The sequence below is a fragment of the Neopelma chrysocephalum genome, unplaced genomic scaffold, assembly GCF_003984885.1.
Source record: "Neopelma chrysocephalum unplaced genomic scaffold, ASM398488v2 Primary Assembly neopelma1_155, whole genome shotgun sequence".
Lineage (NCBI taxonomy): Eukaryota > Metazoa > Chordata > Aves > Passeriformes > Pipridae > Neopelma > Neopelma chrysocephalum.
In genome coordinates, this window is record NW_020897817.1 from 978,034 (window position 1) to 1,005,594 (window position 27,561).

At 43.1% G+C, this 27,561-nt stretch overlaps 1 protein-coding gene across 7 annotated transcripts; it reads right to left on the bottom strand.

The window, feature by feature from the left end:
* ZMYM4 (zinc finger MYM-type containing 4) lies at positions 1 to 27,257 on the bottom strand. Of its 7 annotated transcripts, XM_027701401.1 has the most exons (31): positions 27,200 to 27,257; positions 25,429 to 25,501; positions 24,259 to 24,374; positions 23,578 to 23,620; positions 22,664 to 23,188; positions 21,060 to 21,127; positions 20,313 to 20,483; positions 17,563 to 17,641; positions 16,601 to 16,853; positions 15,828 to 16,002; positions 15,500 to 15,712; positions 13,642 to 13,792; positions 12,882 to 12,997; positions 12,489 to 12,761; positions 11,838 to 11,988; positions 11,402 to 11,574; positions 11,160 to 11,310; positions 9,967 to 10,107; positions 9,636 to 9,673; positions 8,879 to 9,023; positions 8,585 to 8,703; positions 8,070 to 8,241; positions 7,420 to 7,473; positions 7,129 to 7,308; positions 6,500 to 6,594; positions 6,208 to 6,379; positions 4,611 to 4,762; positions 4,010 to 4,121; positions 3,368 to 3,616; positions 2,624 to 2,753; positions 1,553 to 1,760 (listed from the first exon to the last, which is right to left on the bottom strand). In XM_027701401.1, exons 5-31 carry the CDS (start codon positions 23,163 to 23,165, stop codon positions 1,553 to 1,555), a joined length of 4,443 nt encoding a protein of 1,480 aa, XP_027557202.1. In that variant the 5' UTR covers positions 23,166 to 23,188; positions 23,578 to 23,620; positions 24,259 to 24,374; positions 25,429 to 25,501; positions 27,200 to 27,257. The 7 variants fall into 7 exon arrangements, with proteins under 7 accessions (XP_027557203.1, XP_027557206.1, XP_027557207.1 ...); XM_027701402.1 differs by lacking the exon at positions 27,200 to 27,257 and having other exon boundaries at positions 1 to 1,760; positions 25,429 to 25,640; XM_027701405.1 differs by lacking the exon at positions 27,200 to 27,257 and having other exon boundaries at positions 1,282 to 1,760; positions 23,075 to 23,188; positions 25,429 to 25,640.
* Positions 27,258 to 27,561: the final 304 nt, after the last annotated feature.

Sequence of the window (27,561 nt, forward strand, 5' to 3'; positions counted from 1 at the left end):
GGCTTTGATCAGACAGAATCAGGGGCAGGTTTTACTTTTCACATAATTTTCTGTATTAAAAAATACATCAGTGAAATCTGTTACAGGCAGGGACAGGACTACCGAGTACACAACGTCAATAGACTACTTTCTGATTTTATTTTTGTTAAATTACTTTCGTAACTGCTAAAAAAATAATTAAAAAACAAAAAAACCCAACCAACCAAAACAAAACAAAACAAAAAAAGGAAATATAATTCAAGGCTGTTGATTTTTTTTTCTCTTGAAACTTTAGTGACAAGCTCAAATATCAGACCCCTGTTACAGAAGATGGATAACTGACCAGAGCTAGATAAAAACCATACAATTCTCTTCTTTAAAAATAGTTTGGGTTTCCAATGTATTTGTGATCACTGGTCATCAGAAACACACATCTAGAGCTTGAGAAAACAGAGCTACAGAGAGTATCTGATAATGTCCTGTCCTCTAAACACCACGTGGGAGCTTTTCTCTTCCAAAAGACTCAGTAACAGCCAAGCCTTAAAAAAAATCTCTTTCAATTTCCAACACTATGACTAAATCTCTTTGGGTGGGGTGGGAAAAAAAAAAACACACATGGTTATTTTCTACCACAGTTCCGGTGTCAGAAGTAATACTGCATCCTTTGTACAACACTGACAGTGCTGCAAAGGTGGAAAGAGAAAGAGTGTGTGTGTATTTCTGTTTGAAATGACAAAGCCCTCTCCGGATTCGCCTCACAAAATAACCCAAACAGCAGGAGGAGGGAAAGAGGAGAAAGGAAAAGCTGCCTTAAGGGAAAAGAACTTTCCGTGCACCACAGGATTGGTTGGACTGCATGGGCAGAGTGCAGAGCTCCTGGGCTGGGGAAGGGGCTGCACAGGGCCCAGGATCACCTGCTGTCCATCCCCCAGAGTCTGACCTACAGCACCTCTTCCAGCAGAGGAGAGCCCGGAGCGAGAGCCGGAGCCTCCTGTGACCATCCCACAGCAGCCAGAGTTGTCCATCTGGATGGCCAGTGGCTCCTGCCTTCCTAACACTTGATCCCAGATTCAAAAAAAAAAAACCCTCTAAGAGTGTATGTGTAGGTGTATTTATAACGGAAGGTGTCTGTTTGTCTAAACCTCACCCCTTTCTCTCGGATCCTTGGGAAGATCCTCGTGCTCTCTGGCAGCAAGGACTGCCAGGAGTCACCTGAGCCACAGTCTAGCTCTCCGTGCCCAACAGTGTGAGGGGAGACTTCACACAACCATTTGCCTTAAAAATATCTCACAACTTTTAAAAAATCCTAAACAGATAAAGGATTTATGCACCACTCCAATAGGTGAGTTCCACTTGGATTTGTTCCGAGGATCGATCGGTGCCACAGGACGTTGGGTTTTGCAGCTTACACAGCTTGCTTCCTTCCAGTTCCAGTTTGTACATCCACTGTGGTACAAAATCTGCCTGTAGGTGACATTTTCTTGGCCTATTTGATACACATTTTTCCAAAGGCTGGACGTATTCACATTTTGGTGCTTCTGATGTGTATTCAAAGGAAAATACCCCGCTTCGCTTAGTCTGATAACTCAATGTCAGAGTCCTCTGATTTGACTTTGGCAAGTTCTTCGTGTACCTCCCTCACCATAAGAATCCGAGTTAACATGATGTCCAAGGTTCCTGGGTCTATGGGCAGTGTGGAATACCACATGGGGCTGTTGGGAACACAGGAGCGCTCGGGCTGCAGGTAGAACACATCACTCCTCTGCTTCACGCTCTCAGAGCTGCCAAGGGAAAGAGAGGAAGCTTTAGGAACACTGGGCTGTCTGCATTCACAGTCTAACTCATGAAAAATTTAAAGAGAATCAGCAGGGAAATCAAAGCTACACTGAGACAAAATTACAATTTAAACAGTGTAATTTGTATCTTTTTCTTAGACGGTCTCCCTCATTCCACTTAGGGAACAGTTAAATTGTTTCCTGGTCTCTCAGCATTAGTTGGTCATAAAGAAACAAAGAAAATCAGAGTGACTTCTTTACAGCAATGGTTCTTTAATCAGGTGCAATCCAATTAATGGCACTAGCAATGGGATGATTGACTGATGCATTTGACATCCAATCTCTGAATGAAAATGGTTCTAGGATTCCAGAATTGATTTATATCTATGTCCTTGCTATAGTCTTTCTAACTCCTAAATACAATAATCTCACATCTCAACAGGCAAGAGTTATCAGGAGTTTTACTTAATTCACACTTCTTCCTCCTTCTTTCACAGGAATTATGATGTTGGGGTATTAGTTACAATCTCCTCAAAAGCAGGAGAATGGGAATTCGGGGAAAGAATGCCCTGGGCACTGTAATGCCCCCAGTTTACATTTACACCAAGAATTTATTTGTTTAAAGGATACATCTCTCCCTGTAAGTCTACTTGTAGACTTGCAGACTCAACACCAGTAACAAAAAATACCTATTTGGGGGTCACAGCAGTGCTGCTGCTGGAATTCCTGTCAGGATGGTTCCACTCACACCAAGGATCAGGAATTGGAGAGAGGAGCCACAGCACAGGCACAGAAGGTCTGGGTGGGCTCCTTGCCCAAATGCCTGTTCTAATCTACCCACAGAGGAACAATCAGGTCCTGTCACTCACCATTTTGATAAGTAAAATTCATAGAGTCGGACTGGACACCGCAGGGGATTTTCCGTGTTCTCAGCCATCTCCACTGCTGTTGGACTCTCCTCATCTTCACTGCGTTTCCTTTTGCCTACGGATAATTTATCTGGATACACAAAAGTGGCATCACAGAAGTTCAGTGGAAAAGCAGCACCCTCAGGAAGCAGCCCAGGTCTCTGAGCCCAGCACCACCCAAAGACACACTGGAACTATGAACTGAAGAAACCCATAGGATCAAACACTTCCCTTTCCCAAATACAAATTAACTGAGAACAAAAATCTGTCTTTGCCTCTGAGGTCAAAAGGAGAGTCCCTGCTTGTGTGCAAACCCCTAACAGCTGTTCTCATTTGGGGCTGCCAGGTTTGTTCCCCACACAGACCCAGGACAAATCTGGGAATTAAATAGGCACAACAGTGAGGGTCTGGACCTTGAAACCTCGAGAATATGAAGTGCTGAGAAAAGGACTTCAGAAAAGGCCTTTAACTCATGCAGTAGTTAATAAAACTTTATGCAAGTCGAGGAGGTTATAAAATACTATTCAACCAGTGCAAAATACTGGAAATGCCCAGGAGAACAGCATGTGCATAGCTCTGCTTAATGAATAACACATTTTTTTCTCCTCAGGCCTTTTTAAAAAAGCAGCAGACAATACAGTGAATTCTGTGATCCAGACAACACAAACCTGATTGCCCAAACCCCCATGGTCAGAGAGCACTCACCTGATTCTACCTCTTGTTTTTGAAAGGGTGGGAAAAAACGTAAATATGTCATCTTAGTATTATACTTCAGAGTTCGGGTGCGCCTCATAACATGGGCAAAGGACAGTTTCAGGTGCTCACTGACATTCTTTAGTTGGAAGTATTTGGTGTTGAAGAATAGAAGGGTGTTCAATAAAACGATGGGGGAATATGCACCCAGCTGCTTACACTCCCACAAGTGTTCCTCTTCAATTCTTGAGAACATATAACCTGGAAAGGACGGGCAAAGAAAGAAAGAAAATAGTTATTTATGCTTTTAAGTCCTCTTTCAGCCAACCTATACTGATGAACCCTATATCAGGCCAAATTCACACCTATTATAAGCAATTGTAACCCAATAAAATCAGAATTCTGCATGCAGAAACACAGGAGGGACATGGAGAACCAAGCTGTGGAACAGCATGATCTTCCAACACCTGAAGGGAAGGATATAAAGGAACCTGCAGACACCAGCAGATCCTCACTAAGTTCTAATTTCACTGTATTAAACCACAATCAGTCAACTCCAAAAATGTGTAATTCCCATAACACTGAGCATGAGAAAACATGAATTTATGACAGAGCTTCATCATGCAGCTACACCAAACAAAAGAATTGTCCTACCATTTGGAAGAATTGTAGGTTCCCAGATTTTCAAAAGTTTTGTAAGTTCAATCATGAACCTGGAATAGGGCTCAGTAAAAATGTTGTCTATTCTACCATTCTCAAATAGGTACTAGGAGAGAAAAAACAGGGAGACACACAGTTTGTGATTAAACAACATTGCAGAGGGGATACTTCAGCACACAACAGGTCTTGCCACTGAGAGTCTTTCCTGGGTAACCTCTTCCATGTAAACTTTAATATATTAGAAGAGCATCATGCAATTATTTTAGATCTAAAACATCCCACCCTACAGCAAACCTTTCCTATATATTAAATAGGACCAAAAAGGTTCCAAACCCAAAGGTTTGTGCCTAGGTAGAAACACCCAGCCCCCCACATGACATTCCTACAAGGACAGAAGAACTTAGTCACTCTAAGCATAAAAAAGTCAAGACAAATCAGTAAAATACGGAATTAAGACAAAGAATAAAACACAAAAAAGAGATGCTCTTGCCTCCTCTACAAAACCCAAGCTGCCATGTGGGACTATGGAGGTAAAGCATAAATAACCAGAGCAAGTTCTGTCTGTTCCCAGCATCCCCCTAATCCCTGGAGTTACCTGCTGAATTCCAAGGCACAAGTATAAGATGCTGTCAGGATCATATTTTTCTCCGTTTGGTCTCCGCACCTCTTGAATGAACTGGCACAAGCCAAAACTCAGCTCAGCAAAAGTGCATGAGAGAATGTCCTCCTTGAGCTTCACAGGATGAACTGGGGCCAGGAAAACCATTGGAAAGATTAATTCAACAGATTAAACCTTCATACATTCCTTGATATTTCACGTAGGCAGAGCTCCTGAACCTCCTCTCACACTTGAACAACCCTGCAGGGGCTGACAAAGAGGTTTCACTTCTCCAGCTGGACTCAGGGGAGTGAGAGGCCTTGAGCATTTCCTAATAGTTCTGCACATAACTGAGGGCAGCAAATCTGACTTCTTAAAGGAAAAAGGAAGGAAGAGTTTAATGGGACACGTGGGGGATTTGGAAAGGGAAGCAGAGCAACCAGGAATCAATCAAATGATCTACAGTGAAATCACCAGGCTTGGCTGCTCCACACTTTAAAAAGTGCCTGCTTGGGAATAAGCAAGCAGGGAATCTTTCTGGGAGTGGGCACAGTTTCCTGGAAATGGCTGTAATATTTACTTCCTTAGCCACAAGAAAAAAACAGTAACTCATGTGATTACTCCTCTTCTGGGAAATAAACCCCAGCTGCTCTCATGTAATGGCAACAAAAATTCCAAATGAGAGATGAAAAAGCAGATCTCATCCTAATTAGAATTTTTCCCTTTGGGATCTTCCTCATACAAGTCCTGCCACGCTTAGTTCTTTACATTGCACAAGTATTTATTATGGTTTGCTCTCTTCCTCACCATCCCCAAAAAGCTCAGTTCTATTCCTAACTTAAAATTCTCTGCTTGACTCTGAAAATCTGCCCACAGAACTCAGTGCAATGATGTAAGATCTGAGACCAGGGAAAAGGGGAGTCAGACACTGCCAAATCCCAGGACTGCTGGGCTTTTGTGAAAAAAAAAAAATAAAGTAATCCATCATTGGAAAAATAAAAGTGACATTTTATGTCATTATTATCTGTCACCCCAGTGAGACAAGAGGAGCAATGAAGTTAATTTCAGGCAGGTTGCAGCACAGACTTTTGGAATGTTTCTTTCCAGCTGTGAAGCCTAGAGATGAGGTGCTAAGATTTTGATGTTGTAGCACACAATTATTTTACAGCAAACAGTTCTGCTGACAAACAAATACCTTGGGAGTGCGCCAGCTACAGATGAAAAGGATGGGGCCAAGTTGGTGCTGTCAACTTAGAATTATGGCCTGATAAATCTATGACTCTGTACTAGCTCAGAAAAGCTCTGCAGCTGCATAAGAGGCATCTCTGCTACAAATGAAGAATCACTACGTGCAAATGAAGGCAAATTGGAGGTTAAAAGACCAACATTTCTAATGTTTTACAGCCTGTTTTTAAAGCAAACAGATCAATCAAGAATGTGACAGCCATGATTTTTAAATGCATGGAAGACAGTATTCCACAAAATCTGTTCTCCACTCATGGATATTGTAAACCTCAGTGATGTCTAATCCTAATTTTTACTTGAACAACATATCATGACAAGTGTTTCTGTTTCCACTGAGAGACAAATTCACCTGAAAACTTCAGGTCCCCTTGTTCCTCCTGTGCGTTTTTCCATTGGACCCAGTTTTTCCAGGCATTTACCCCGTACATGTACTTCAGGGTCATCCCAGACACAGAGCACCCAGGGTAGGAGCCCTGCACCAGATTCCGGGGCTCCACAGCAACCACAGACTTCTTCCTTCCCTGCAGGCAAACCAGCACAGCAAAACAATCAGCATTTAACAGACTCCTCATCCACGGATGCTCAGATTAGTGCATGTGATGTAATTATTTCAAATTCCAGTTCCAGAAGTGCTTCCTTACCCTTCTTTTTGGCTGTGGGAAGCCGTCCCTGTGTCTCCGCCTCGCCCGCGAACGTGACTGCAAACCCAGTCCTTTACTGAGAGGGTCAAATGAGTCTGAAGTCAAATCAACACCATGAAGAGTTTAATTACATGATTTAGCAGCCCAGGTAGAAGTGTCACTGTCACTGAGATACTATGGAACACCTGACACTTGGCAATCACAGCTGTATATTCAAATAATGTTGACATTTGAATGACTAAGCAATCTATGCACTTTCTGTAAAAAGAAAGTAAATTCTCAGTAGAAGGAAAAAGCCCTCTAAAACAGTGGGTTTATTTATTAAGGCAAACATGACCTTACCCCCCACTCACATGGATTATACCCAGGGACACAGAAGTGATGAGTTCAAAGGAGTCAAGCAAGGCTGCCTGCTACTCCTGTCAGGGGTTCTGCAGAATGCTGTCTTTAAAGATACCAGTAATATTTTAAAACCAGTAATTTTCAGTAGAGCTGATCAATAACTGCAGCTTTAAATACCCAGTTTCACTCCATGATAACACACAGGCAGGCTGCTGGTGCTCAACACTCACACAGAAAACTGTGTGTGCTTCAACAGGACAGTGAGTTTTCCTTCACATCACACCGACCTGATGGGAAATCTGCCTCCAGGTCCTGTTCCACCTCCCCTTTGGAGAACTGCTTCAGCTCTGGCTCGGGCTCTGGCAGGGCATTGGATCGTAAGGCGTAGTGGTTCAGCTCCTCCTCCCAGCTGTGGGGGGTGGAAACAGCCTCTGACTCCAGGTCTCCACTGTAGGTGCTGCCCTGGTCTGTAAGGAGAGGGATCACACAGACCATGGGAAAGGCAGAAACCAGGGGTTTGCCAGAAAAGATACAAGAGGATCAAAATCCATTTGCAAAAAAAAAAATATCTGACTGACCTTTCTCAAATAACTTGGGGTCCAGGAAGAGCTCGTGCTCAGATGTTTGAGATCCTTTGGAGAAAGAAGGAAATCTGTATCTACACACGACTGACAGCTTACATGACTAATATAAAATACTTTGGACACTAAAAACCTATGTATTAACTCATAATATTAACACACATGATGTGTCTTCTCCTTCACTGGAGTTCTCCCAGCAGCTTTCTACCTTTGTCATGCTGTTGCAGGGGAAACAGAAATGCAGAACTAACCTATGCTTGCTTTTTCCAAGGTTTCCATCCCTCCCTGTTTGTTGTTTGAGTCAGCTTTGGACAAATAAAGATATTCTGTTCATCTCTTTTCAGCTTGTTGAATTTTTACTATATGGGTTGGTCACTACCCAACACACTCTGACCTGCACCACCCTTCAAGAACCCACCATAAAAATCCTGAGAGGAAAATACTGCTTTAAAACAGCTGCTCTATCTTCTTGATTTTGGCTCCTCCTTCTAACACACGATGTATTGATCTGGAGATTACTACCTCTAGTAACCTGTTACTGTCAATACAAGTCAAATCAGCACCCAGGATGGGGGAAAGGGAAATCTCTGTGGGGAGAGGACCTTCCCCTCACTGCATTTCATCTCCTTTTGCAAACCACCACCTACCACCATGAGAGTGGGTTTTTTCTCTCTCCGCATCTGCTGCGATCATTTCCGCCATCTGAAGGAGATCAGCTTCAAATGGATTCATGGGAACCTTTTCCTTGCCATCCTGAATACTTTCAATGATCTTATCAGCATTATCCAGGGTGGTTGGGAAGGGCATGGGAACTGGTATCTAAGGAACACGTGGAAAATATCAGACCATATTTAGGGGTGAAGGGAAAACAGCAAATACACAAGGGAGATTCCTCTCATTTAATCTTACACATATTTCAGGACTACTGAAATTAATTTTAAAATAACTCCAGACAGGACAATTTGTTCTGTACTCTCCCTACAAACTGGCAGTTTTGTGTGATGATTTTTAACCAAACATGATGCAACAGGGAGGGAAATGCCTTCAAGGACTCCAAGTACTGCCTGCATGAGCAGACACAACACCCAGTGACACTGTGCTGGGTGTGCTGGACACCAAACTAGACTGGAAACCTTCTGTAGTGAACTGCAGCATAACTTACAGGTACTGGCATCCCCAGGGGAACTGGTGTGTACTGGGTGTAGAGGTGGAGGGGCACTGGCACAAACACTGGTACAGGAACAGGTACCACGACGATCTGGGGCGGAACAGGCGCTGCTTCTGTCACACCAAAAACAGAACAAACCAAAAATCGTGGGAAAAACACCACACAACCACCTGAAAACCAGTTAAGGTTTTAAAATACATTAAATAATACTCTGTTACACGAGTCATGTATTACTCTCTCAACTGCAATGCAGACTTTTACAACAGGGGTAGGAGAGCAGATACCCACCTGTCTGGCATTCTTTGTTCTGTGTGTGAGGTTTGCAGGAGGTGGCCTTAGTCTGTGTGATTGGCTTGCACAATAAAGCTTTGTTTTTTAGAAGCCTGGGTGGTTTTGATGATGGGAGCTTCAGGGCATCTGTCTGAGTACTTGCCTGTTTGGAAAACACAAAATCAGGCCAGAGTCAGTATCAGTTTGAATGATAACATAAGAGCAGTGTTTGTTCTCTGCTGTGAGAGGTTGAACAATTTAAAACTCTACTTGCTGATAAAAATGATCATTTAAAATCTACTGCAAAACCAGGTAATTTTGTTAACAGTGCAGTGAACAAATCTGCAGGAATACTGGGTTCCTGCAGTCAAATAACCACTATAAACTTTTGACCTTGGAATCTTACTGATGGCAAAGATATAAAGAGGAGTTAAGATACTTTTGATAACTAAAAATCTCATACAGATACCTAAAAAACTGAGTAAAGTGATGTGAAACCACTGAATTACTTGAGAATCACAGACACCTCAAGAGCTACAATCTGACAGGCTTTGCCTTAAATCATCCAATCTGTCAGCAGACACAACAGAACTTTTATGCCATATAAGTGCTATCCATTTTTTTAAAAGCATCTGCAAGCTGGATGAATTTTAAAGCCCAATCATAACCAGGGAAAGCAGTTCCAAAATGACAGTGCAAAACTCTTAAATACTTTACTTGTTACTGATGTAATCTGGGTGAAAGAGAGAAAAAAAAGAGTCTCCTGTAAACTTACATCTCCTATTATTTTTGCTGTCACAGTAGGGACTGCACCTGTGAAGAAAAAAAAAATACAATAACCTGTGTACTTATCATCAAGGACCATAATCCATATTCTGCCAAGGTCAAGAAAAAGAATTCCAATTAAAACTCATTCCCTGCTTAGGCACATAAATTCAAGTCATTATTTACACCTATATAAAGGAAGAACAAATGCAACCACCTGCACTGACGTGAAGAATAATGAAGAAGTGGCTGTTGTCCTCAGTGAAAAAAAATCCCTGAGCAAATATAAATGTTCAGGAATAGAGATTTAAAAGCACAGGCATGGTATTCAGCTGCCTTACCCTGTAAGACATTGTTGGAGTTAACAGTAGGCTGGGCAGCTGGGGTGCTTGCAAGGGACACCACGTTTGCTATGACAGGGGTTGAGTCCTTTCTCAAAGAAGGAGGGCCTGAGGAGGAGGCAGGTGCCATGGAAAGGTTTGCTGGACACAGTGAGCAGAAGAAAATGAAAATAAGCAGTAAGATAATCTGTAAAATAGCATTTCTGAAACAACACCCCCCCTTCAGATTTATCTCCAGATGAAAAAGGCTGCTGTGAGAAGGGGATGAAGGTGCAAAGCTGCAGCATTTCAGTTTAAACAGGAGCTGGTTCCACAAGCAAACAAAGCAAGAGGGGGAAAAGAGCTCCCACCAGTGTAAGCAGCAGATGTGCACCAAGCTGAAAAGCTGACTGTGGCCTGGTGCACACTATAAACTTCCAGTTAATAGACTTTATTGGTTTTGGGTACCTTACTGTTACAGCCACCATCACTCAGTGGGAGATTATGCCCCTCTTTAGGATCAGTGATATTCCTGCTTCTTGTTTCCCTTCCTCTTCCTGTCTTTGTGGGCCTTTCTTTCCCTTTGCATTTCATTCCCTAGAGAAACTCACAGTTCCTGTTCCAGTGGGCTTCATTCCCACCCTCATTTCCAATCCACCTGCTCAAGGAAACAGCTACAGCCCTCATTAACCTTGGGAATGACACTTCCAGGAATCAACACTTAATGACACAGAAATGGGAACTCTTCCTATGCCCACAGACTGCCCAGAACAGGCTGCTTGAAGTGCATATATGAGAGTCTGTATTTACAACTAATAAATGTATTCATTTCACCAATTGATTGCTTTTGTTAACTGAAAATTAACATTCCACCATATCTGCTCTGTGTTATCAAGACAAGTGACATATTTAACATGTCTTCACCAGATCAGTACATTTCACCCCAAGAGAACAGGCCTTTTTTTCATGGAAGTGTCTGAAAAGCAAGTGCTTTTGCTTCATCTTCTCTAAAATTTGTTTGGCACATGAAGCAATTGCACCTCACACCTACAGAAGTTTGAAACTGCCTCAAGGAAGAGAGATCTAAACCTGAGCCCATCCAATAGCAACAGGAGAAGACAGAACTTAAAAAGATCACTGAACTGGGTTTCTAATAAACATCCATCTCACTGTCACACACACCAAGAGGCAGCACCACGCCCAGCCCAGGTTACCTGTGTTGTTTGGGGGTGGAGGGTCAGGAACACTTTGCTGTTTGCAGAACAGCAGAATACAAGGCAGGTTGCAAAAATGCTTCATCTCCCCTTGCCACTTGATGGACTCGCCAAGTTTGCCTTGCTTCTTACACCCATCACACTTTGCCATCTGGGAAAACAGAGCCAGGGACAAATTGGACACGCTCGGAAGCACCAAGCGGACAAAAACCTCCAGTGGAGGATGTGACAATGCTGCTTACCTGGTAAAACAGAACTGTGAATTTGGACATGCACTCCTCTGAGCAGAACTCCTCCGTTTTCCCCGCAAAGTGATTCTGGACCAGTTTGGGGGCAGTTTGTAAACAGTAACTGCACATTTTACAGTGGTTTCCCCAGCGCTTCGACAGGTCGTGTTTATAGAGCAGTTTACAAACTAAAAGGAAACAGCAAAAGCATTCTTCAGCACCAAAAAAGACAACCACTGAGCACTTCTAGTTCTTGTATTTAGTGATGTCTGTAGTAATTTGTTCAAACGTACCATTAAAATGTTAAGTGTGAAGAAGGTTCTGTGTTCCTAAACCTAAAAAACCAGATTTCTAACTTAAAAATATTAGATTTCTCTTAGCATCATCAATAATTTTAAGGCAAAACACTTGTGACTTGATTTCTCTGAGACAGGGTTTTGCCCTTTCTTACCTTCACTACAGAATGTTTTATCTGTGCCTGAGAATCTCACAGTCTCCTTGATAATTTTCTGAAACCTGCAGTATTCACACAAAGCCATCACACTGTTCTTTTTCTTATACTCATCACAGCAGGTCTTCCCACAGAAGAGGAACATTTTACCCTGCAACACAGCCAGAATGTTTTGGTTTCAATGTCTGAATGAGTCACATCCCAGATAATACATTTTAGCCGTTAATAAAAACACAGAAACATATTTATACCCTTGGAAATCAACAACAGACAGCACCAGCAAATGAATCTCCCCTTTTAGCTTTACAATAAAGCAGAACTTTCTGCAGAAAACCCTCAGCAGTGTGCTTTGCCCTTGAATTAAAAAGATCATCTCTGGGTCCAAGAGATGGGAATGTGTTTCTTTAGCCAGGCAATCATTTAGTTTGGAGTTTTTTGGTGTTCTTTTTTTTTTTTCTGGTTTTAAGACCACAGAGCTCGTACCAGCATTTAGTTTGATAATGGTTAAATAATACCAAAATCAGTTCTCAATCCTTCCACAGCAGCTCATAGTAAGCAACAGAGCAGTACTGACAGACCAGTGCACATAAACCACAATTCCCTGGATTTCTGCTGAGAAAAGAGAGCTTGAAAAGCCCTGATCTCCATTACCTTGTAGTCGAGCAGCTCGGGTTTGGTTGTAAACGATCTGCTGCAGTGCTGACACTTGAGTTTTACAAAAGGGCGGGTAAAAGTGACCTGCTGGCACTGGGCAGCCAGTCTCTGGAGCCCTGCAGCAGCTGAGGTGCTGGTGGAGCTGGGGGACACCGTGGAGGTGGTGCCAGCAGCCGACACCACCGTCCCCGAGGGGATGCTCACGATGACCTGACCCTGCGACAGCGGCACCACCGAGGACTTCAGCCCCGAAGGCTTGTTGAACAAGTTCTGCAGGGAAGCAAAGGATCAGGCTTTAATTTACAAGGTTACACCTTTTTTTACCCAGCACCCCAGACACTTCCAGCACTGATTTAATTCAGCTAAGAAGAAATCCCTGGAATGCCACACCTGAAAAGCCACCACACAGTTGTAGCTGCAAAAGTTGCGTATGCTCCCATCCGACATGGCCAAGTGATACTGAGGGTTGGCTGAGGTTTTACAGCTGTTGCACTGAACTTGGACACCTGAGGGTGAAACAGAGAAGAAAAAGTGATTTATGCAACATCAGGTTGTATCACAGCTGATTTTGCACTGTGCACACAAAAACAGTCTGAATGATGAGCCAAGGTACAGAGAGAAGCCTGAGATGACATTTCTGCACATTCAGAGGCAGACACTGCAGCTGCTGTGCCTGTTGCTTGCCAGAAATTTAATTAATCTCCCAGTATCCCTAGGATGTCAGCAAGCATTTTTCTATTTCCACAAGAAAAATAGCTGAGAAGATGTTTGCCTAGCTGCATGCAACACTGGGCTGAGGTAACAAACTCATCACCCCCGAGAACAAGGGCAGAGGAGCCCCAGCAGTGACATGGTGCATGTCCACACAAGTGGCTGGGAAACCCACCAGCTGCACTTGCAAGAGCAGAAAACAGATTTAAGGTTGATTATCGTGTTTAAGCTCCCTAAAACCAAAACTGAAATGGCTGTACTGTCACTGCTACGTTTGCCTATAGTAGAAAGTCCTTATTTATGTTCCCATCTCAGCACTTCCCTTTAAAAAAAAAGCCACCCAAAAAATAGAATATCAGCCTTAACTTTCAGGACATATAAAGTCTGGGTATGAACATTGTGAAATTAAGCTTGTAAAGAAGTGAAAGGACAAGCTTACCTGCAGAAGAGACCATTTTTACTCTGTATGCTGACAAACAGTTCACAGAGCAAAACAATTCCGTTTTCCCCACGTTATTTGTGCTCTCCACCATCTCAGCTGAGGATCTCAGAGATTTACACAGTGTGCAGGGGGTGATTTTAGCTGACTTCTGTGGGAACAGGGAAATGGGTCATTTGTTTCAAACCTGGCATTTTTATTAACCCGGAAATTATCACTAACATATAAAACGTGTATAAAATGTGCTGGTGTGCTTGAAACCACACTGGTTTTACAGCTGTTCTTTATGGTGCAGATGCATTTATTTGAGTTCTGGTTTGAGCTGCCTCCCCATCCCAGTTTAACCAGTACCAGGCTGTCTAAGTGAAGGCCCAATGCAAACACCACTACAGGTGAGAGAAGCTTGACTTTCACAGACACATTTTCTGTATTTACGATTTTTAAGGTCTCTAAGTTCAGAAAAAACTTTGAGAATTAGTACACCAGACTATTTTATTTTGACAGCCTTAAAAATACACTTTGTTCCTACCACCAGCTATTCCAGCTGCTCACAGGACAGAACAGAGTATAAGCTTTTAAGGATTTAAAAACACCCACAAAACCCCAGAAACTATCACAATCTACCTGACAATTGAGTTGAATGCTGTTTAAAAGTCAATTAAAAATAGATTAGACTTAACCTTATAGGCATTGAACATACTGTATTTTCAGGAGAACTATCATATATTGGGTTCTGATGTGTGATGCAAAAGCTGCATGAAATCCTTTCCAGCTTATTTAATTTCATTTCCAGATTTGTTTCAGAAGGCAGCTAATGCTGGAGGTAATTTTCTGGATGAAATACGTTTACCATGTGGGTTTTTTTTAATTCATTAGGCCTTTCTTGGCCTAAGTGGTCTGAATAATGGGACAGCAGAGTCAAGTCACAAAATGAAGTTACACTCTCCTATCAGAGGGCAATTTTTCCTAAAGTAATTGCATTAAGATAGGTCAGTCAAAAATAATTTAGCTATTAAAACAAATTAAGGTTGCCTCAAATGGTCAGCTCTTCAAGAGGATACATTGTAATAAAAAATAAATATGAATGGTTTATAAATTAAAATCATAATTATCAATTAATTATTACTTTTCCTCTCCACTTAATTTAAGGGCTACAATTTAATTTAATAAAAAAATACTCAAACAGGGAGCATCTCAGAGACTGAACACAGTCACAGTGGGCTGGGGGGGTCCCACTGTGTCTTCTCCCACACTGGAATTCTCTGGTAGCTGGTTCAGGGGTAAGGGAAAAACAGAGCAACATGTCTGGGCAAAGATTAAGCAAATCATCATCCCTGGCAGTGTTCAAAACACAAGGACATGTGACACTTGGTGAGATGGTTTGATGGGCATCGTGACATTCGGTTGAAGGTTGGACTTGATGACCCTGGAGGGCTTTTCCAACCTTACTGACTCTGTTCCTCCATGAAATGGCAAAAGCAGTCACCTTAGACCAACCCAGGAACTGCCATAATCTACTAATACACTGGGTGTTTCTAAACACCCAAAATCTCATCAAAGACATATTTTTAGTATTCAGTCCAAATACAGAATCACAGAACCGTGCAATCCCAGACTGGTTTGGGGTGGAAGGGACCTTAAAGATCATCCAGCCCCACGCCCTGCCATGGGCAGGGACACTTCCACTAGTCCAGGTTGCTCCAGGGGCAACTCCCAGGGATCCAGGGGCAGCCACAGCTTCTCTGGGCAACCTGTGCCAGGGCCTCCCCACCTTCTCAGGGGAGAATTTCTCCAAAACCCCATCTAACCCTTCCCTCTGGCAGTGGGAAGCCGATCCCCCTCGTCCTGTCCCACATACCTGCTTGTAGGCCGTCACACATATGGAACTGCAGAACTTTTTGGACTGTCCCTCTATCTGCAGGATGTGGCACTGCCCAGAGCCACTGTAGCAGTACCCCCCACAGTATTCACAGCAGTTCATGGTCAGGTTGTTGGCCGAGCGGAACTGGGAGAAGCAGGCGTCGCTGCACAGCTTGTGCACCACGTTCTGGTAGTTCACCTCGTGCCTGATCTGGGGAGGGGAGAGGGACAACACTCAGCAGGGACACGAGGAATGTGTGTGTTCACCTCCCAGACAGTGAGCTGAGCTGATCTAAGGAAAGTCAAATGAAGGAATTTGCAATTACCACTGCGTTCTTCTGGCACATGCTGCACTTGCTGGAGATGCTGTTGGTGTGGATGGTGACAATGGGTTTCCTTTTCAGTTCATACGTGGACAGACAGGACTGGCTGCAGAAATCCTTACTGGAGTCAGTGTTATCAAACTGGGCAGTGATTACATCCTTTGGATTTAGAATTTCTCTATGGAAAAGGAAAAACAGACACGGAGATAAAGGATTAATGTTGGTTTTGTGTCAGCTTGCTGCCCTTGCTTCTTCTGGAGACTAAACATTCTCCAGCACAGGCTGGATCAAAGAATGGAGCCAGATCAAAAAGGTAATTTTTCTTTAGAATCTAAGGAGATATTCTGCCTTGAATACATTACTTCACCCATGTTTTGCTTCATTTTAGGGATTCATAAATCTATCTTCCTCCAGAAGAAATAAAGCATAAAATACTTTTGGAGAATGTACTCTTGTTAGTGGTTTTGAGAGTGCAATGACATTTCCAAACGGCAGGAAAATGCAGGACCTTTTGAAATACACTTTTTCATATTTGGCTCATTTAAATAAAAAAAAAGACACTCTTCACCAGAGCAGCTTTTAAATGTGTGTATGTAACACCCAATTAAGGAAATGGAACTGCCAGCAGACAGACCAATTAACAAGGAACAGCATCAGCACCAGTTTTTGAAGGGACGTGTGAGAGGAGCAGCGAGAGGCGCAAAACCAGCACCGAGGGCTTTCATTATCTGCCTGAATATCAATTATGACTAGAACAAATTAAGGCATTGTCCTACTTCGAGCAGCTTGAGCAGGTTTTCTTGGTAGAAGCTGGTGGGCGAGAAACTGGAGTGGTGTATCCAGTGAGGCACAGTGTGGAGCAGAAGAGCTGGGTCGAGCCTTTCCTCTGGTAGGCAGTTTGCCCCTTCTGCAGGACTTTTTTACAGCCAGAACAGGAAACCCGAACAGCTGTGCTTGGAACTGAAGGGAGCATTTTGCTCATGCCAGAGGATGCCCCAGCAGGCTGGAAACCTGATGACAGCTGTGGAGCTAAAAAAAAAAACCACACAGAGAAAACACAGGGTAAGTGTTACGGATCTGTTACACAGAACTCACTGTGTGCAGGGGCAAGCACGAGGCTCGTGACTTTATTTGGGTTGTCAGGGTCTAGAGGAGAATCAAATAGCACATGAACTCTCCAGAAATACACGCCCTGTGCTGGGTTTCTGCATAGCAGATTTTTTTAACTACTGTTAAGACGGAGAATGCGCTTTCAGCATCCCTTTCATGGAATCATAGAATGATTTGGGTTGGAAGGGACTTTAAAGTTCACCTAATTCCAACCCCCTGCCATGGGCAGGGACACCTTCCACTAGCCCAGGTTGCTCCAAGCCCTGTCCAGCCTGGCCTTGGACACTTGCAGGGATGGGGAAGCCACAGCTTCTCTGGGCAACCTGTGCCAGGGCCTCACCACCCTCCCAGGGAAGGATTTCTTCCTAATATCTAATCTAACCCTGCCCTCCTTCAGCTTAAGGCCATTTAACACATTCAATTCTCCTTGTATTTCACATTCAATTTTCCTATGCCTCAAAAATACAATTCTTTTATAATCTCAATTTCATAGTCTCTGAACCAAACTAGTTCTTTATTCCTACTGGGGTCAGACATAGGAAATGAAAAGCAGAATAACCTGCAGGACCATTTGCAAAGGTGACATATTTTACAGGTTTAAATGAAGTTAGTCTTGCCTATTCCTTACCAACAGGATTGCCACTGACTGAAAATACAGCACTGATTTTCAGCTCCCCTTCCTGAGATTTTGGCTGTTGGCCGTACTCCTAAAACAAAGGGAAAGGAAAAGGAGAACAAATACACACATGTAATCACAGGTTACATGATTTCCATTCTTTCACAATGCTGCATTGAACCCTAAGGAGGAGTGAGTGTCCTAAGCCAGGTGACAGTGCTGCTGCCTGAGCACCACACACAGAACCTGCTCAGAGGGTCACAGCAAACCATAAAATGAAGAAGTGGGGCTGCCCTCTCCAGCTGTGCTCCAAGACACCTCAGAATTCAGCCAAAGCTTTAGGAAATCTCTGCTTTTCACTCACACAAACTTTCCACCTGGAAGTGCTCTGCAGTCCTGGCCCCTGTGCTGTGAAACAAGGTTTATCTTCACATTCATGGGGGACAGCAAAGAGCAGAGCTGGGACCTTGTTGAGGGGCACTGTATTAACCAGGAATTAGGACCATGGAGCAGCCTAAGGTGAAGCTTTGCAGCAGATCAAAGCTGGCACCATCAGAGCCAGACCATCACATCCCTGCTCAGCCTGGGGAACCACCTCCCACTGGGTGCAGGATGAGCAAATCCCCATGGACAGCTGCCTGTGGAATAGCTGACAGGCTGCAAATGACTGGCTTTGTCCCCAGCAGCTCCTCCTGACACCACCACACTTCCTGCCCCTGCTCTCCCTGGAAACCCGAGCCAGAAAGCAGCTTGGAACACTCCACGTGGAAATCTTAACAGGCTGAAAAGAATAATCTGTTGGAACTACAGAGATGACAAGATTTAACCTCCTTACAGCCATCTGGGAGCAGTGAGGTGGAGTGGCACGTTCTGAACTCCCAGCTCTGCCTGGCTGCCAGGGAAGCCACTTCAGAGTCACTGAGCAAAGGGAAACCCTCCCTTCCCAGCGACAGTGAGCTGCTCCCCCAGCCTAAACCAGCTCCTAAAAATCCCACACCAACCTCCACACAGCACAGAACACTTGTCATACTCCCAGGGGAAGCTGAAAGTTTCTACTCTGAGACAACCAAACTATTCCTCAACAGGTTTCCCAGGAGAACAGGCAGTGGTGTTCCCTGGTCATGTGAACCATCAACTGAAACACTCAAATCTCAGCTAAGAGAAGTTCTAAGCTGGGTATGGGTGAGCTGTGATGAGATTTAAAGCACCATTTTTATTATTATTATCATTATTATTATTTAAAAAACAGTTACTTGCAAACATACAGGTTTTTAAGCATTTTAACTGCAGTTTTATCCTTAGTCAATACTAGGAAGAGAAATGGAGGCAAATCCTGACATCAACTGTGCATGATCAAGCAGTTTCACAGCAGTGTAGCAGTGCTGAAAGCCAAAAACCTTCAGCTCCAACTATTGGTTACAGCAAGAAATGCTCTTATCTTTCAGGAAATGTTAAAAAACCCCACAACCCCCCCCCCATATTAATTCCAATCTAAAGCAAAACAAAATGAACTCAGTTCTCCTACTTTTCCAGTATCAGGCAGAGTTGATAATCACAGGATTTTACTCCAGGAAGGAATATTTTGAACCATACGATATTTGACATTTAAATTCTTCAAGTCTTCATTTTTACTTATTAATATGATCTTTGATAACCACAGACATCTCGCCTTGCATTCCACACAAATCCACACAGCAGATGCCATCTTGGGAGGACAAAAGAAGAGACAGATTTAACTACCCTACACGTGGTTTGACATCCTACAGGCTTAAGGAAAAATAAACCCAAACAATCCCCCAGAGACTGAAATCAGAAGGGCAGTGAAATCTGAAGTTGCAAATAACTTACTTCTTTATTAAGAGTATTATGGGGAAAGAAGAAAAAAATGCTGGGAAGACAGGCCCAGAGAGCAGAGGAGGTTTAGCAGAAGGACACAGAGTGATGCTAAAAACTAATGCCTGCCCAGGAACACCAACACTGCCGTGTCAGTGCAAGGGGATGGATCACTTTGGGAAGCTCTGCACACCTTTAGCACACAAAGTTTGGCAGGTGGCCCAAAGATGAGCAGTGAGGAGACAGGAAGGGCAGCCCAGCTCGATTCCCTGGTGTCACACACAAACCAGTGGCACAGAGATTGGCCTGAGCTCAGCAATCCTGGCCCCAGCACTGCTCACTCCCAGGGCAGACCTTCTCCAGGCTGCAATTACTGAGTTTTCACTTGCATCATCATAAAAAATGTCAGTCTCCAATGACAATTAAACACATGTTTAAATTGACCTTACTGATGTGTTAAGTACTTCAATATTTTGCTAAGACCTCTAAGTGTTAATTTAAAACAAGAACAACGAACCACTGTGCTTGCAAAGACATCCTTTAAGGGAACAGCAGGAACAGCACTGTTTTAACTCACATCTCTAACTGTGACTGCTCACAAAGTATTCAACAAAATGCGATTTACAGTTTATTTCCTAGTTAGACTGAGATAAAGTGTCTACATTGCCACAGGTTTAATAACAGAAGTTTTACAGCGCTTGGCTTTGTTCCCAACTGAAAAGCAAAAACATTTTCAGCGACAAGGTAACAAGACATCAAAAAGTTGGGGGGGGGTTGGGTTTTATGGTGGTATAAGAGGGAAAAATCCTTCTACTAAACTATGTTCTTCAAGTTAAATTTCGGTCAACAAACCAAATAAAGTGCTGAATTTATGTTCAGCCTATGCGGTCAGTGTCAGACCAAAATGAGAAATGCGACGGGAAACTTACCTCAGAATTACCAGGTTCATCTTTAATTTTGTCTAATAGTCCCTGCTGTGGGGCCATAGCTTTATCATATTCGTCATCCAAAGGCTCCTCCTTAATTCTAATATTTCGTGCAAAGGAATTCCCCAGCTCTTGTCCAATAGATTCCTTACTAGAAAATAGGTAGCTAGACTCCTGAAACAATAATATGAAAAAGAATTCACCCTCCTGCATCTGCCATGAGGAGTTGGGCTGCTGCCAAGGGGAGTTTGTGGTGCAGACCAAGAGATTTGGGTCCTGCCACTGGAAGGTGGGAGAAGTGCTGGGCAGCAGCTGCTGCCTCGGCCTCCCTGCAGCCCCCTCTCTCATCCCACCCCCAAAATCCTTTCCACTCCTCTGGCCGAAGCAGAAGCCACCCAGCTCTCTAAGTTGGTTGTTTGGGAGTGTCTCCTGTGGATATACAGCTGTTCCCTGGCTCATGTGGAAAAAAGGCAGCAGGTCAGGTGGATGCATCCAGGTCTAGATTCGGCTCACGGGTCACTCAGACCACGCTGAACAGCAAAGTGGCTACCAAGAGAATCCTCAATCCAAACAGAGGCTCAGCAAAATTTTACAAAATTACAGGCACTGTTTAAGTAGAACAGATGTCTAAGAGTCAGAAGACCAGTTTCCTCGACACTCAAATTTACACTCAAATACAAAATACGTATTTTTGAATTATTCCAGCACATTGCTGCACTTGCAAAAGTGGTTGAAAGGTCTATAGCTTACCCTGAAGTTAGTTTCTGGAGTTTGTGGCGCTAACTGCGTCCGTAATGTTTCTTCTACTTGATTATGAACTGAGGAAAACATATACATTAAATAGAAATGAATACAGGTTCCAAGGCATTTCCTTTCAAACTATCAGAGTCTCATCCTGCTCCCCAACCCCAGAGTCTGACAGCACCTCACCAGTATTAAACTACTCCCTTTCTCCTCCCTGCAAGAGAGATGGTAATCCCTAAAGAGAATTGACCTTTTTTTTACTGTTCTATTGGATCATTATTTTCCCATTCCAGCAAAATGGTTGTAAAATTCCAAGGCGAACTGTTCATTCAGAATTTTCCACACCCCAGAAGGTTCTGAACTCTCCCCTGTTTTGACATTTAAATCCAAAAATACTTTTCAGAGCAACATCTTTCAGCTTCTTCTTTGCTGTTCTGATCTTTAGTCTTTTTCCCCCTTCTCATGAAATAGCAGCTTTTGGTTTTTTTTTAAATATATCTTTTAAAAAACCTGGATTTGCCTGGATACTTGATGCTACCCATGAACATTCACCACTCCTGTTTCAACTACTGACTACTCTACCTGCAGAGGATTTTTAACTGTAGGTATTTACAATTTTCTGAAACACATCTTTTGTACAGAAATATTCTCCCCTTGATTTCTAACTGAAAGTAAAAACAAAGAGACATCTTTAGCTCTTCTTTATTTTAAAAGCATCTCTATTGCTCCTCTCTCACTGGTGCCACCTGGAAGCACTGACTTTAAGATGCTGTTGCTGAACAAATCGAGTGTAAATCTCAGAGCTGTGGATGTGGACAAGCAGCCAGGAGGCCCTCACGTGCTGGCTCACCCTCCCTCTGCTGAACAACATCAAATCACGTGTTCCAGCCTGGTTATTCTTAACTCCTTCATTCACTGTTCCGCTTGGAACTTTCAGAGCTTGGGAAGTTCAAAAATAAGCGTGTGGGCAGCAAGACTACGGTGACTGTCAAATGAGAAAGGGTTTCCAGGCATCTCTGGTTCTCTCCATGTTGGCTGGACAAGGTCCAAGACATGAGTATTTGAGGAAGGAGGAGAGCAGTCTCCCAGGAAAAGCAGATCTCAAGCTACGCTCTGGCTCACTTCCTGCAGACACTAACACCTTTCTAGCAAGCTTTTCCCTGATGCTACTATCAAATTCATCCTGCTTTAAATATCTAGACATTAATGAAGAATTGGTGCTTTGCTCAAAGAAACCTTTACTGGCCATCAACTTAACCTAAGCTTCACCAGCTGTTCTTTGGAGGAGTTCCATGGTCTATAAAAAAAGAGCGAGAAAAAACAAAAGGGAGCTCCTAAACCCAGCTTGGTTTAGGAAACCACAACAACAAAGGGTATGTTGAGGCTCTGTAACAAGCTGTGGAGGATGAGACACCCCCTAATGCTCTGCAAATCCTCCTCCTAACCAGAGTTCATTGGATTTCAGGGTTCTTCATAAATGCTCCCTACACACGGCTCTGCCTGTTCTCTTCAACAAGGTGATGTTTTCAATAACTGGCCCTGTTGCTAATTCCTGTCTAGTTCTTTCTTCCTCTGTGCTGGGCAGCCAGGTCTACGATGGCAACAGTTACCTGCTTTGTCAAGAAAACTGCTTTTCAACCTAGAATCCATATCTTTAGGGATTTTTTCCAACCGTTTCTCACGTTCTTGAAAATGTCCTTCTCTATTCTTATCCTTGGCTGAAAAAGTCTCTTTGCCGTTATCTCGTGTTATGCTAAAATCCTTCCGATGGGATTTAAATACAGGGCCCTGCTCAAAGGGGGAAGGGAGATCCTTCTGGATTGCATTCTGCATCTGAATTTCCTTTTCACTGTCCAACTCGTGTTCTGGAACTCTCTTGCCCTCTTCCAGATGATCTTCATCGGGAATTGCTGAAGAAAGAGTGTCTTTTGGAGTGAAATTCTGCTCCTCTTCGTTGTCACTCCCAATAACAGGTATGCCTGCAAGATCCCCAGAGTTCAGAAAATAATCATGATCATCACCCTGCAGGGAGTTCTCAGCTCCTGTTCGATTCGATATCCCGTAAGATAAGCTGTCCAGGGCAGGTGTTAAGTTGTCAGTGTCCTCAGACATTTCTGCATCCAGAATTTCACCACCTAGGGAGAAAAAAACCCCAGTGAACAGTCAGAAAACTGACCAACTTTATGTGTTACAAAGGAGGATGGGGAGTGTCCTTTGCTAATCTGGCTGATGCTGCAATTCCTGGAATACTCTCAGCCTTCTTGGGCCAACATTGCTGCTAAAACATTGCTGATGGAGACAGTTCAGTTTCCCTCACCACTCTGAAGCAGAAGCTGAACTGAGTAAAACTAACCAAAGCAAGAAAAAACATTAATTTCCATTAATCCTCACTTGAGGAGAAGGCAATGCAGGGAGGGAATGGGCAGCAAGGGCTGGGAAATGGGCAAGACAGTCTTGTTCAGCAGCAGTGATACTTCCAGGAAATGTTTTGTGAAACCTTACAGAAATAAACAGAAATACTTACATTTTTCTGTAATATCAAACACAGCATCAGATTTATCTTCAAACTGTAAAAAAGGAAAGCACTGTGTCATTATCTTGGTCAGCTGCCATGTACTTTGCTAAAACGCATCTGATCAAAGCCAACCAGAAGGATCACGATTCCTCCTCCTCCTTCCTTCCTCACCCCAAGCAAATATTTATGAATTAAGACTGTTACCTCACTGAGAAGCCACACTTACTCTAACAAGTTCAGAACACATAGAAAAGGCACACAAGGAAAATTCAGAAATATTTCAGAGCTGCTTCCCAGAGGAGAGAGGGGAGGGAAGGGAATGGCAATTTTCTCTTCTACGTGAGATACCAGGTCAAGGCCACACATCTGCCCTCCCTGATGCTCCACAAGCTTTCATTCCCTCTGAACATTATAAATGGAAAACCAGGAGCACACACAGCTTCCACTGCCATGGGCTGCACATCCAAGGGTTTCCCCTCTCTGACAGGGAATGTCCCCTTTCCAGGAACAGGGAAACGTGAGGCTTCACTTCCCCACAGGCACAAGACAAGGTGTGTCAGTGTGAACCAGATGATGGCTGAGTGCTGCACAAACATCTGCTTGCACTGAACAGATGTTAAAAGTTGACAGCATGCTTGGATGCTGCCTGGAGAAGCATAATTAAAGTTTCCTTCAGAATGTCCCACTCACCAGCAGCCTTCCTTTCTGCCCAAGAGATAACAGTAATTCAGTTAAACCCTCTCTCCGCTCTCTGCGTCGACAGCTCGACACGTTCTTCCCTGGGAGATCCTGCTCACACTGCAATTCTTAAGCCATCTTAAGGAAAGTAATGGGATTTGATAGCAAAGGGATGAGCCTTAATTTCATTTAACTCAAGTCAAGCAGTTGATAAATCCAATATTCCACAGGACTATGATGGGAACCATCAGTTTGGCAGCAGCCAGTTTTGAGAAAGGATGACAAAGGACATTGTCCTGGGGGTCATTTGATGGCAAAAAGTCCATCAGTCCCTTTCCAACACCACTTGCAGGCCTACAAAGACAAGGTACCTCCTTCAGCTTCACTGGACACACATGGAATAGTCAGAACCTGTCCAGCATGGTATCAACTGGATACTGCACCAAAACTTTCTCTTTTCTCTGAGCGGATACTTGAGGCTGGAAAAGTGAAATACAGAACGACACTTCCACAAGGCTGATGCAAGTCTCCTCTCTGTAACTATCTACAGGGAAGAAAAGGGTAAGGAAACACCTCCCAAGAAGGTTTGCAAGGCCTGTTCCTGCTGTAATGATCCCAGGAGTGTCTCCAGAGATGCAAGTTTAATGCTGATCTAGAAGACCATTCACAGTCAACTAAGTTTACACTGGTGTAAAATTAATCCCCATAAATATTGGATATCCTCAGTGCTCACACAAGCTGCTGAGGACAAGGACAGCGCTGGTGGGCTGTGTTAGAGAAGAACATGAAAAGGAACTTGTTGCCATTTGATAATGAGATCAGAGCATGAAGCTTTGGGAGGCAAAAACAAGAGCCCAGGTCCTTGTCTCCACACTGACCCTCCTCGATCCTTTTCTTGCTTCCTGCCCCAAAGTGTCACAACAGACTCTGGTGGTAGGATGGAGGAAGTTTTCAGTTGAGATGAATCATGAGCTCATCCTTCCCTCAGAGTAGATTTGTATCAAAGTAGTTCTTTAACTCTTTTGAGATCCAGAGTACCTGTGGGAAAGTGTTCCAGGTCCTACACAACCCTGGTTGCCTTATACATCCAAACCCTACACACTCCTCCTCCTCCTCTGGTGAGAACAAATCTTTTATCAATAGGTGACAATCCCAGGAATGCTGCTATTAGGAAAAGGATACATTTTGCAGTCTGGATCTCTCTAACTGCTTCATTCAAAGAAAGAACAACATGCAAGTCAGCACAAGGCACCACCTGCAAGAGCATTAGGGACTCCCATAAATATTTTGGATGAGCTGGAAAACATTTACAATCTACCTGGAAGGAATCCAAGAAACTTCCCAAAAACAAAGTCATCCTAGGAGAAAAAAAACAACCCTGTTTTGTTTCTTTTTCTTTTGTGAGGAGAGATCATTTTGGACGGTTTCTTTGGTACAGAGGAAGATCTGTGTCTGTGCTCAAAGGCTTTCCCTGGAAATATTTATAAACCAGGAACTCCAGCATCTGACAACACCAGCAGCCTTATCTAAGCCTCCATCTAGTTGCTGATGGGGAACAGCATCAGAACTCCCACATAGTGTAAATTCACAGGGAGGAAACCAGGGGAAGTGTTTGGATGATTGTGTGTGTGTGTGTATATGTGTCTATATACCCCTAAATATACACATATCTATCTATATATATCTCCCCAATAAATTACTCATTCCATAAGTCTACAACTGGACTATCCCTGAAATGAGAGCTCATTTTTCTTCTGCATTAGTGTGGGGTATTCCCTCAGTTATATACATGTGTAGGCCCTTCCTCATTCCTATTACAGTCTTGTTTATTGCCATCTCAGGAGGAAATTTTGGATATCAACAGTTACATAAAAATATATCACTTTAATCAATCATATAAGTTGGCTTTTAACTGGATTATGGTCTTGTACTACAGAGAAATGTAAAAAACAATGCCTAACTTACTATTTGTATATAATTCTATTACAGTTCTGCAAGGCAATTCTCCCTCTCGCACTTCCTCCTTTGATTAGCCACCATCACCCTTAATTCCCTTTATTTCTTCTGCTCAGATTTTTTAAGATTTAGGCTTTTGACAGAGCTAAGAAGAGGCACCTCAATATCCCACAGTAACTCCTTGTTAACCACAGAAGGGAAGTATCAGGAACTGAAAGTTTTCTGTTAAAATACTGAGGTTTCAACTCCTCAGCTCAGTCCTCAAAACACTTGCAGTTGTAAAACAAAATTCAAGAATATAATATTTTAAAACACCTTCATTCAATTGCTTCGGTCCATATTTTGCCAGAGAATAATAATAATTAATCAGACTTAGTGCTTTTCAGCAGCAAGGATTCCCTAAGAGTTTAAGACAGAACAGTTTATGTTTAGTATCAAAAAAATTAATTGGTTTAGGCTATATTTTTCTTAGTGACTGTCTCATTAGCTAGCACTGCAGACAAAGCAGTGCTCTGCCTACTCAGGATGTAAAAACTAAATATATGAACAAAATAAATGAAATAAGAACACAGAAATGGTGCCAAAACAATGAGGTATTCCTGGAAGCGATGCGACTTGCTTTAAATTAATTACTCTATATATAAAGGCAGCATTGCTTTTATTAAAAAAATTAAAATTCCACCAGATATATCCTTATTTTTTATAGATGCACGAGACTCTTGGGGCACAGTGTCACAGCCTCAGCACCAACCTGCCTTTGCCAGGAGCAGGGTCACTGTTCACACTTCAACACAATGTGCTAATTTGAAACAACTAAAAACCTGCTCCAAACCTTGACAGCGTTCAATGTTGCCATGGCACCCACAGATCAAACAAATAATAGATTATTTCTGTGCAATATAAAGAGAGAAGCTGCCCACTGCTATACTATTGCTTTGTGTGCAAAACAGAGAATTTCTTTTAAAAATAAACAAAACAGTGCAACTACTTTACATACACAGACACACATCTTTCTAGCAAGCCTTGTGAAGTTTGATCCTAGGCTCTACTGCATCCATAAGCGAACTGTGGAAAGGAAGCAGGTGTTAAGAAAACTGCAATTAAAAACAGTCAGAGATCATAGAATCATAGAATCAGAGAATCAGCTGGGTTGGAATGGAAGGGACCTCTGAGATCATCAAGTCCAACCCTTGATCCACTACCCCTGCTGTTCCCAGCCCATGGCACTGATGCCACATCCAGTCTCTTCTTAAAAACCTCCAGGGATGGAGAATCCACCCCTTCCCTGGGCAGCCCATTCCAATGGCTGATCACCCTCTCTGCAAAGAAATTCTTTCTAATCTCCAACCTAAACCTCCC